The sequence below is a fragment of the Ostrinia nubilalis genome, chromosome Z (assembly GCF_963855985.1).
Source record: "Ostrinia nubilalis chromosome Z, ilOstNubi1.1, whole genome shotgun sequence".
NCBI classification, from domain to species: Eukaryota; Metazoa; Arthropoda; class Insecta; order Lepidoptera; family Crambidae; genus Ostrinia; species Ostrinia nubilalis.
Genome location: NC_087119.1, coordinates 1,283,520 through 1,295,734, shown reverse-complemented (window position 1 = coordinate 1,295,734; position 12,215 = coordinate 1,283,520). Strand labels below are relative to the sequence as shown.

General features: G+C 44.8%; 1 protein-coding gene across 1 annotated transcript in view; it reads left to right on the top strand.

Annotated features, from left to right (window-relative positions):
• The window catches only part of LOC135087002 (GATOR complex protein NPRL2-like), a 73,327-nt gene extending 62,573 nt beyond the window's left edge, over positions 1–10,754 (top strand). The window contains exons 5-9 of the mRNA XM_063981859.1: positions 6,561–6,793; positions 7,161–7,271; positions 7,379–7,513; positions 8,520–8,680; positions 9,759–10,754. Coding sequence (XP_063837929.1) covers positions 6,561–6,793; positions 7,161–7,271; positions 7,379–7,513; positions 8,520–8,680; positions 9,759–9,948 — 830 coding nt within the window. The 3' untranslated portion in view covers positions 9,949–10,754. The remainder of the gene's footprint in view (positions 1–6,560; positions 6,794–7,160; positions 7,272–7,378; positions 7,514–8,519; positions 8,681–9,758) is intronic.
• The last annotated feature ends 1,461 nt before the right edge of the window (positions 10,755–12,215 follow it).

Sequence of the window (12,215 nt, the reverse complement as noted above, 5' to 3'; positions counted from 1 at the left end):
TCACAAAGTTTTGTTTGTCAAAATAAAAAAAAAAATGTCAATCACGAAATACATTTACAAAACTAGATAGAAATTCTATGTAGGCAGATGTAATAAAATAGGGTCTGCAGGTGGGCAGCCCTATCGCATGTTGTCATACCGTGACGTTCCGCGCGGCTGTTGACATTTATTTAAAAATATGGTCGAGTTGGAATACTGTATAGATAGTATTACCGTGACTAAAGCGTCAGAATAAAATAGCCTAGGCTCTCAGGGCATCGGTCATTCCCAACCTGCATTTAGTATCGTAAAGACGTTTCAGTTAAATTTCACTTAAGTGCTGTGCTTTATTAAATTTTAAGTTGTGTTACTATTAGTTTGAGTACTATTAGTTAAAAGGAGGATGGCGTTAATGTAAGTTATTCAAATATTCGACTCCTTAAGTTTCAACCATTATAGTTACCATGCTTAATTTATTACCGGATGCACTTATATTTCACGAATTAATTTTCTTATATATTATAAAGTTTTTTATCGAGTGGAGTTTGCACTCGATTCGATTGACTCGGGATTTTTTACCCACATAGAGTCTTGGTCTTGCTCGCACATTGTATTGCTCGAGCCCGTTCCGAATATCGATACTATAGATTAAAAAATATCTAAGTTTCGATAGTCATATCGCCATTTTGAACCCGAGCCTCCTCTCACCCTCTATTGCATCCCGCCCGGGTCGCACTCGCCCCTGTATTGATTAAAGGATTCGCGCTTGCAGTCTAGGCTCTCAGATAAGGCGTCGGACACTCCCGACCTGCATTTAGTACCGTAAAGTCGTTCGTTCGTTCGTTTCAGCCAAATGACGTCCACTGCTGGACAAAGGCCTCCTCCAAGGTTTTCCACAATGCACGGTCCTGCGCTGCCCGCATCCAGGCCGTAAAGTCGTGTTTCAGTTAAATTGTATATTGCTTTAGTGCTGTGCTTTATTAAAGTTTGAGTTAGGTCGATTGTTAATAGGAAGATGGCGTTAATGTAAGTTTTTCAAATCTTGTGATTCTTTAACTACAACATTGCATCCGTGTTTACATTTTATTTAAAACCGGTTGCAGTTATAACGCGTCTCTTCTTTTCATCTTACTTGTTGAACCTCACTCCTCTTGATTCCATAGAATCCGCACGACGCCGCGACGGTTCCTCCCACTCGAATTGCACTCGTTTCGGGCTTAACCCGCGTGATTGCTTTGTCTTGCTCTTTCTCGCTTGCACACCGTTACCGTTTCCGCCCCCAGACCTGTTGAGCTCTGCCCGGGACGCAGCCGGGATGCAATAAATTAATACCATGCGCGCACTGCATCTAGAGTATCCAATATCTAGACTCTTTCGGCAGGCAGTCGATCAGAGTTTAGCTTCAATTTCTGCCTGATCCTCTCTTGAACTTCTTGAACCTGACTTTCCTGGTTCAAAACAGCCGTGTTGAAACCTAGTCAGTTTCCATGTAGTCGTGGTTTTTATAAGTATTTCTAACATATTATTTTACATGGGTATTCTCATGCTATCTTAATTTTTTTGAACCTGATCCTTCTGGTTCAAGAACCCAACCATGTTGATATTTTTCTTAATATCTTGAACCTGATCCTACTGATTGAATCCACCCTCTATGCCTTCCACTCCCACTCACATCTGCACCTCCATCGTACCCCGCCCGCATCGCATCCGGATCGATACAGGATGCGCACGCTGCACCTAGGGGGGCCGAAAAATCTAGACGCACAAATAGAGCGTCGGCCATTTCCCATCTGAGGCGACTGTCGTCAACACGCGTTTTAGACTTTATTGATTTTAGTGATGTGCTTTGTTATTTTGTGTTTTACGGTCGATTAGTGAAAAAGAAAATGGCGCATTTGTAAGTTTTTCAACACTTTCAATTCGTTTGAAAATGCAGATTGAAAATTATTCACCTAGGTACATACATTTTTTTTATTTTATTTCAAAATTGTAACTATTACAACACAACAGACTTTAGTTAAGCTGTGCCGTCGTCTGTGCATTTTTGAGATGCACCCTTAGAAAAACAAAAGGGCTTTCCGTCCATCCATCCCGCGCTACACCCTCATTAGAACTTAATTCTCTTGCTCTTTCTCGCTTGTACACTGTCATTCGTGCCCGTTCACGCCCCCGCGCAACTAATTAAATTTACCATGCCCAATACGAGTAAATTACCACAAACCACCATAGACTTGCCCGTTCATACATATCACTCGCATGAAGAGTACTTTAGCAAAACGCGCTAATAAAAAGAAGAAAATTATTATTAAATTATCTAGATCGACTTAGGTAAATACGATAGAGTTTAGGTTTATCCTATTTGCAAAAAAAAGCTGCAGAGCCCTGCCCAGTTCGCAGCGGGGATAAAACCAGACAATAAATCAATACCAGATGCGCGCGCTGCATCTAGGGCTTTATAATATCTAGCTCCCCGATCACGTCCCCCTCATCCCTCCCGCAAACCGCCCGGGCTGCAGCTGTATCGATTCGGGATGCGCGCGCTGCATCCAGGCGCCCGAATATCTAGACTAAAGAGACTAGATAGGGTGTCGGCCATTACTCATCTTCAGTTGCTGTCGTTAGCACGTATTCCTTTGTTACGTACGACTTCATTTATTTTTAATGCTGTGCTTTGTTAACACTTTCAAAAAAAGAAAATGGCGCTCAACGTAAGTTTTTTACTAAATCACATAGTTATCACATCATTAATATGATTTTATTTATTACTTCACAAACCATTCTACATAAAACTGTCTTCTTGATCTGCACCAAACTCCCCCTCGTATGTTTTTGTCTTGCTCTAAAGTGCTTGCACTTTAATTTTGGGCCCATTTTCGCCCGTTGAGCTCTAGCCGGGTCGCAGCCGAGATAAATAAATATTCGGTGCGCGCACTGCATTTAAGGCTTTATAATATCTAGCTCCCCCCCCGATCGCATCTCTCAGCCTTCCCGCAACCCGCCCGGGCTGCAGCTGTATCGATTCAGGATGCACGCGCTGCATCCAGGCGCCCGAATATCTAGACTAAAGAGAGTAGATAGGGCGTCGGCCATTACTCATCTTCAGTTGCTGTCTGTAGCACGTGTTACTTTGTTACGACGTTTTTTAATTTTAGTGCTGTGCTTTGTTAAAACTTTCAAAAAAGAAATGGCGTGGAATGTAAGTTTTTTGAAGCTTTACTAAATTGCATATTTATCATGTCATTAATACGCGCTACATCTAGGTGATCAAAATTCCAGACTTGCTAGAACAGAGCTTCAGTCAGTCCTCAGCTTTAGTTCCTACCATGCAGACATTCAGTTTTGATTGTGATATTTGTCTTTGTACTAGTGGCAAGATGCAGTGGTGGTAAAGACGTTTTTTTGTAAGTATAATAATATTATACGTTATTTGTTGCTTCTCTTAGTCCTTTTCGTAAATTATTGAGCCTCATTTACCTAGTTCACTCGTATAAGAAACTACCCGATCGCGTCCACCAGCTCCCTTGCACCCGCCCGGGCTGCAGCTGTATCGATTCGGGATGCGCGCGCTGCATCCAGGCGCACGAATATCTAGACTGTCAGATAGGGCGTCGGCCATTACTCATCTTCAGTTACTGTCGTCAGCACGTGTTCCTTTGTTGCGACTTACTTTATTTTTAGTGCAGTGCTTTGTTAAAATATTTGTAGTGTGTTGTAATTTTTAAAAGGGGAAATGGCGCTAAATGTAAGTTTTTCGAAACGGTATAGAAAAATATTTTATTTTACACAATTTTAAACGTTGATAAGATTGAGACTGCATCCGACTCACCCTCGCAAGTATTTGTCTCGCTCTTCCGCGTTTGCAATTCATTGTTCGTGCTTGTTCACGCCCTCGTCGCGACCTGTTGAGCGCTGCCCGGGTCGCAGTCCGGATGCAATAAATCAATACTAGATGCCCACGCTGCATCTAGGGCACCTTTTTGAATCATGTAAGCGTGTTTAGAATTTGCTAAACTGTCTTCTAATCTTTTTTTGGACTATCAAATTGACCTAGCTAACTCAATGTCAGGCCCCGCCACGCCCGTTTTCAACCCCCTTGCATCCCGCTCGGGTCGCCCCCCTCAATCGATCGATACTGGAAGCGCGCTGCATCTAGGGCGTCAGAATATCTAGACTCAGGTAGAATGTCGCACAAACACAGCACACGCAAAGGCGTGTTTAGGTGACACTTCGGTTTCAGTCCTGTAAGGAACTCGCGGTAATTACGTGGAATTTTAAGCTATATTATGTCCCTCTCTTTCTCGCTTGCACCCGTTGCAAGTACGTGCCGACCTCGTCCCCGCCCAAACCGGTTGCACCCCGCCCGGGTCGCTCCGACTTCATCAATCAATACAGGATTTGCGCGCTAACATCTAGCTAGACAGCGCATCTGTCGCCAGTCCCGAGCTTTAGTTTCTACCGAGATAACGTCTCTTCATTTTAGTACAGCTTGATTTTTATTTGAGTGTAGTATTCTTTGTTGTGATTTCCCAAAATGGCAGCACTAGTAAGTTTATCATTTACTTAATTTTGGCACAGTTTGATAGTTTTCTCAAATAAATACATACCTTTTTGTCACGCAACTCACGCAAGACACCATCCATATACAAGCACTCTGATATTATTCCCCCCCTCGGCTCACCATTATAAACCTCCATGTTAAAACTTAAAACTTTGTACTGCTCTTTCTCGCTTGCACACAATCTTCCGCCCGCCCACGCCCGCTCAGACCTGTGGAGCCCTGCCCGGGCCGCGGCCGGGATGCAATCAATCAATACCAGATGCGCGCGCTACATCTAGGCCGTCGAAACATCTAGACAGATCTGTCGTCAGTCCCCAGCTTTAGTTTGTACCGCGACAACGTCTCTTAATTTTAGTCTCGCTTGATTTTATTTGAGTGTAGTGTTCTTTATTGTGATTTCCCAAAATGGCAGCAATAGTAAGTTTATCAAATCTTTTCTCAAATTCTATCTGCTATCTCATTAACCTCGGCCCCAGCTAGTTATATTGTACCCCACGGCGTCTGCTCACGTAATAAACAAAATCAATACTAAATACTCTGTATCCAGCTCATCGAAGTGTCTATTACTTGAAACAGGGCGTTGGTCAATCAATAACTTCATTACAACCGTAGACAAGATCATTTATTCCGCCCCTATATCGCCTTTGCGTTTGAGCGTGTGCAACAAATCGATGCCCGATGCGCGCGCTGCACCAGGCACCGGTGGCCTAGGCCCAGCCCGGGAGTCAGTGCCTCAATCAGTCCCGCACCTCGTAGGCGCGTCCGTCATGTGGGTGCGGTCAGTTATTATTTTACTCCTAGTCGCATCCTTATCAGTAAAGTGCTTAATCATCTACTATAGATACTATTGACCGTCATTTGCGAATTTCCTAAAACCATCATGCCTACTAGTTTATTATTATTTATTACTAGCTGACCCGGCAAACTCTGTTCCGCCTTAAAGGCAATAAGTAAGCCATCGCAATTTTTCCTTATTTGCTCACCGTTTAGACCTACCCTGGACTACGACAAACATTTTAAAACCAAAATCAGCTCAATCGGTCCAGCCGTTCTCGAGTTTTAATCAGACTAACGAACAGCAATTAATTTTTATTTAGATTAGTTTCCCAGTCATCTTATGTTGACGTCTTAGAATGTTTCCTGGTTCCTAATATTTCGGAGGCATCACTTCATTCACTATAAAGTACGCAGTAAGAACAAAGGCTGGCATGCAATGTTTACGAGCCATGCTCGGTCTCGCCCGCCCCCGCATTTAGTGCTTTCGTCCTTCCCCGGCCCCCGCGCTCCAGGTCATACTGTAGATCAATACGGGATGCGCGCGCTACATCTAGCCGCCGAAGCATCTAGACTTGGGCAGGGCGTCAGTAGTCGGAGTGAGCGCTTACCGTAATGACGTCTTAGTTCTTAGTTTAGTGTTGTGTGGTCTGAGGTTAGAAGTATGGTGAGTTCTAAAGTAATTGAATTCTACTTTCATTAATTCCAAATGCTAAATTACTGTATCACCATAATTGATATCAACATTTTTAATGTAGCACTACTCTACGCTTGTAATATCACAATTGCGTCTTTGTTATCCTTGCTTTGTCCTACACGTATCTTCTAGACTTGCGAGTCCTGCCCGGGCTCGCGAAAATCGATAAAGGATGCGCGCGCCGGTGCCCGGTCTAGATGCGTCTAGGTCGTTCAGGTCAAACGAAGGGCTGAGAGAAATCAATATAGGTTGCGCGCGCAACATCCCGGCGCCGAAGCGTCGAGACTTCGGCGAATGACGCGTCAGTTTTCGGCACGATGGCGTTTTATGCCGACACGTAGGCTGTGTTCTAAAGCAATGAGCAATTTAAACTTAAGACTTAGGTATTTAGAAGTGAAGTACTGTTCACATGTGCTGTGCGTTATACACAAATTGTTGTTGCTTGTGTGTGCTAGTAGCTAGTGGCGACTGTCCCTTGTTATTGCGTCGCGACTGAAACCATACCCGAGTGTGGTGCGCCATGGACTCACGTTCCGTCTCCGTTGTCCACAGAAGGCGATACAGTTATGCACTTGAAAGTCCTGGAGGTGCGGAAGGACCCAGCGCCGGTGCACGAGCACGATGTGCCCGTGCTGGTGGCGTCGGTGGGGCTGCCGCGGCCCGGCCGGCCGCAGCGGACCGTCCCGCCCGAGGGCGCCGAGCCGCCGAGCGAGCACCTGGACGTCGAGGACGACGAGCCGTTTGAAGTTGACCTGACTGCCGATTGGGACCTTACTACCAGACAAGTAAGCCGCTTTTTGTTCGTCATTATTTCCTTGACTGACTTACTTGACTTAAGGTCCTATGTCCCCTAGATGGGGCAGAGGGCGTCCACAACAGTCCTCCATCGCGTTCGATCTCGCTCCAAGTCTTGCCGATCTTCTTCGCCTCGTCTGCCACAGTGCGCCGCCAAGTTTGCGTTTTCCTTGGGGGTTCCAATCCAGAGCTTGCTTGTGGATGTGATCGGGATCCCTTCGGAGAGTGTGGCCAATGCAATTATATTTCCTTAATGGCTAATAATATATAAATTTGATTTTTTTTAACTTGTGTGACATTCGATTTGTTTTACTGCTCCAGCAATAAAATCTAATTTGGTGCTTCCTTGTTTTCCAGCTGCTTCCTTACATTAACGGATACAACCACGTTTCAAAAATTGCGGCGGACACCAACGTTGAGAAGACATTAGTGAAATCATGCATCCAGAACCTGCTGTACTACGGAGTCGTAAGTTGAATACTTATCCATTCCTTTGAAATCTGATTCGTACATCAAATACGATTTGTTGCGTTGTGATTACATTGATATTAACATATATTTCGTATAATTTCCAGGTTACTTTGATACCGGTTCTGAAGTACAGCAACATGTACCGGGCCACCCCCAAACTGAGCCGTTTATTCGTCGATCACGAGTTGCAGAAGTCGTGCATCACCTTCATCACCAACGGATCGGACGCCAGGGAAAAGGTTCGTATCATCATCATCCAAATAATTAATGATACTTTTGTGAAATCAATTTATTGACTTTACCTCACTAAATAAAGTCATCATCATTTCAGCCATAGGACGTCCATTGCTGAACATAGGCTTCCCCTAATGCTTTCCGTGTTGATCGATTGGTAGCGGCCTGCGTCCAGCGCTTCCCTGCTACCTTTACGATGTCGTCGGTCCACCTTGTAGGTGGACGTCCCACGCTGCGTTTTCCGGTACGCGGCCTCCATTCCAGAACCTTTCTGCCCCATCGGCCGTCAGTTCTGCGTACTATGTGCCCTGCCCATTGCCACTTGAGCTTGCTAATCCGTCGGGCTATGTCAGCGACTTTGGTTCGTTTACGGATCTCCTCATTTCTGATTCGATCTCGCAAAGAAACACCGAGCATCTCTCCATAGCACGCTGTGCAACTTTGAGCTTCTGTATAAGACCCATAGTGAGAGGCCACGTTTCCGAGCAAAGTCAAAGTCAAAGTCAAAATTTCTTTATTTGTTTAGACTAATAAATAGTAAATAGTTCCTACAAATCGTCATGTTGCTCTTAAGGAGCCTCTACATGTCTCATAATCTTTTTACCCTACCAGCGCTTCGAGACCAACATTTGGCAAGTGCTGAGAAGAAGCGCCGCAACAAACTCAGTCACCACTGTCTGCCGGTTAATATAGATAAATAGAAATAGTAGTAGTAGGTACATTCAATTCAGGAGCAGTTCACTGAATTTACCATGCATTCTTGTATGGTGTATCTTATAAGAATGGGTATATAAACAAGGTAGTGACGTGCTAATATCTAGACTTACATATTAAGATACTAGTAGAAATGACTCGCATTCATAAATTTGAATAACTTGGATTGACCAGTCCCCGAAAGCAGCGCCTGTTCACAGACATGACGAGTGAACCAGCCATAAGTTATCACTGGTAACACACATTGGTTGTAACTAAATGAAGTACCTACTCTAAAGATTTTTTTTTGTTTTTCAGCCTGCCATGACGGACGTGTTGGACATCCTTTGCTCTCTGCAGCAGGGGACGACCCTGCGTGCGGTGTGCGAACGGTACTCCAACACCCCTGGCGTCGCGTTCGATGTGCGGAGGCTGGTGGTGTTCGCTCTGCTCCACAGCCTTATCCAGTGCCTTAAAAGGTATGTATGGCTGTAATCAGCTCAGCGTTGCCAGACGTCCCGATTTTTAAATCAAATTTAAATATCCCGCGCGGGACAGGCTCTGTCCCGCTTTTCGGAGAGAGACACTCACTTCACCAGACTATTGTTTGAAACGCCATATTATTCTAAAGAATATTTTTTTTATTTCGATTTTTGTTTTTTTTTCTTTTTTTATTCTAAAAACGAATTTAACGATAGAGTAAATCTGATTTAAAATATTATTTTTTTGTTAAAATACATTTTCTATGGCTACTTTTGCTATCCATTGTCACGTAAACGTAATTTTAAGTCAAATAAAAGGATAAATATTTGAAAACCTTTGATTATGTACGTTTTTTTACTATGTCCCGCTTCTGACGGAAGAATCCCGCTATTTTCACTCAAAAAGTAATAAAGTCCCGACTTGGCGAAAAAAAAACTGGCAACGCTGAAGCAGCTCGATACTCGTGTGATAGGCGATTAAAGCGGCTGCTCTCTTGAAGCTGAGCGAAGACGGTCCAACTCAAGAATACCTGCTAGCGGCGAATGCTCCTGAAGACTCGATGAACTCGGCGCCGGTACAGTTTCTACTTCACCAGCGCCGGCTTGATCAAGCCTTTGCAAGCATAGCATCAAGACCTGTTGTGTCTTTCATCAAACTGCTCGAAGCGAAGTTGACTCAACGACGAAAACTCACGAAGATTGGTCCGGTAGTTTTCACTGTACACTTGTTGTTACTTACATTGTTCTATTGCTTCATCGTTGTGAATGCTTGACGACTAAAGCGCGGTCCGTGAGCACGTAGAATTTTTTCCGATGACCCCTAGCTACCCATCCTTATCGCTCGCGCGTAATTATGTTACTATCGCGCTCGCACACTCACTGCGGGTGCCAGTCGCACAGTCGCGACAGCAATATAATTACGCGCGAGCGATAGGGATGGGTAGCTAGGGGTCATTGGACAAAATTCTACGTGGTCACGGACCAGACTATACATTAAGAGAATGAAATTCGTTAATTTCTTTGAAAACAAGACTAGTCTAGGCAGGTGAGATAATAGTGATGTCTCCGACTTCAGATACCCGGTGTTCGTCCGCTACACTGCGCGCCCAAATGGCTACAACGGCCGCTTCGACAGCCTCGGCATCCGGCGGCTGTTCACGGGCCAGCATTGCACCGACGAGATTTGTCTCATGGCGCGTATCGACCTCCCCACCCTCGAGCAGATCATCGAGGATGACCCCAACGTCGCGGTCATCTGGAGGTAACCAGGAACGTGTGTACCCGTCAATGGACCCACTTCATTTGCGCATCTTTTGGATTCGTTGCTATGTATGTTAGGTTAATGTTAGGTTTCGTCCGCGACTCGCTCCCGATGGTCCTGCTTCGTCTATCTTCGGCTGCGACCGGCACAGACGCAGACGTGTGGGGCCGAACGTTCGCGAGATAGGACCCCGTTCATAATTCTCTAATTCCACCCACCTACCAGTTTGTGAGTGTACGCTCGCGCACGATACGGCTGCACTTTTTCACACTGAACGCCTTGTGTGCCCGGTTTCTTTACTCAAGGACTTATCGTTGTGTGGTTCTCTTTCTGCTCTTGTAAAGTTGGACAGGACATGCAACCGAGAGTGCATTCGACGAATCCGTCGTCTATTTCTTTCTTTCTTACATTAGTGTTAAGGATCACCACTATCGATGATACTGTTTTGAATTTTGAATCCGATATTACCAGCCGTCGACTGCTCGACTGTACAACTAGGTATTGCGTAGGGAGGAAGCGAGGTCGTGGAACTGTTGGTACTTTATCCTCCAAGTCCCTCCCTTCATCGCGGGGTGGGTAGCACGGGTGCCGAGCACTCGTGTCGCTCATCAAGCATCTTCATCGTTTGATGTAATTTATTTGAAAAACGTTATATTTATTTTCATCATTGTTATCGTTCGTCACCTTATTTATAATAGTCATTTAGGTGTAAGCGTTTAAATGCCGTCGATAGGCATTTAAGGTTAGGATAAGTCGTTAGTCGTGCTAAGATCGTCACGCCTGCCACGTAGCTGCACATCTTCGTTCGCAGCGGACGAACGCCGCGTTAACCCGCTCGCCTGTTTCGAATTCGGATCCTCTCTACATCTTCGTTCCAAATTACTCTATTGTTCATTCACTACAATTTTGCTTTGACCGCGGATCGAAACTCAAAACTCTTCGTCACATCTTCATTCTGACCGCGGGCGTAGTCTGTCTCACCTGTCACCTTGCATTCTTGAAAAACTTTAGTATTATCTTAACCTCTATCGGCTAGCTTATGCTGAGTCCTGTCTCGGCCTTCACGCGGTTTTAAGTAACTCCAAGTACCGTGTGGTTCACAATCGTCTTGCAACTTAGATTGTGCTCAAGCTAGCCTGTCTTTGCTCTCACCCTTAGATGTGCAGCTTGGCAGCCTGTTTGCTTCACATATCCCCCAGTCACTCCCTTCCCAATCATCTTCACGGTTTGGTGTATTTATTTAAAAAGCGTTATATTTAAATTCTTAATCGACATCATTGTGCATCGTTTTAATTTGTAACATTGAAATGCCATCGATAGGCATTTAAGTATAAGATAGGTCGAATCGTTGATCGTTAGTCGTGTTAAGCCACCGCATCGTCTCCGCTTCGTTCCAGCTGCCGCCCGTTACGAACTCGAATCCTGTCTAAATCTATCTTCATTCCCACGAAATAACTTCCTAAAATCTTGTTCCGATTGCGTCATCTAGACGTTTTGCAACCTTCCCAAATTCTAAATTCATTTAACTTTATCTTCATGTTGGCCGCGGGCGAAATCGATCTCGCCCGTTATTATAATGTCCCAACATCTATCACGGTAGTTTCTGGCCGAGCCCTGCCACAACGGTGACGCGGTATAGATCGTGCTTGAGTTGCCATTTTGTATGAGCTTTTATCAGACAAAATACTCAACTTATGTCACTGTGTGGTTTATAACGTTTCATGGCTGGGACAGTGTTCGGTCAGGGCACAGGCTATCGTGAACTTCCCTTACCTTAGACGCGGAGCTCGGTGGCCGTTGTATCGTGTTATTACTTTACCCCCGATTATTTATTTATCGTCGTTCCCCTCCCCTCCCTACCCTTATACCTCCCTTCACGAACATTCACGGTTTGGTGTAACTTTATTTAAAGAATCGTCGTATTTATTTTCATCATCGCCATACGTCCTTCATCGCCCTTATTTATAATGTTTAGGATTAGGTTAGGTCGAATCGTGTTAAGGTCGTAAACGTTCGTTCGTACCCACGTGCACCGCTAGCTGCTCGCGCGCGAACGTTCGCAGCGGGCGATCGCTCGACCTACCGCTCGCCCGTTACGAACTCGAATCTATCCTCTCTAAATCTAACTTCATTACAAAAGGTCTTCCGAATCCCTTCTTCCGGTAAAGTCCTGTACCTTTTGTTTCGGGCCTCCAAATTCTAAAATCTGTATTCTTGGCCGCGAGTGATCTCACTCGCCTTTTACTGATCATTCTTTGGAAAATGTTTGAG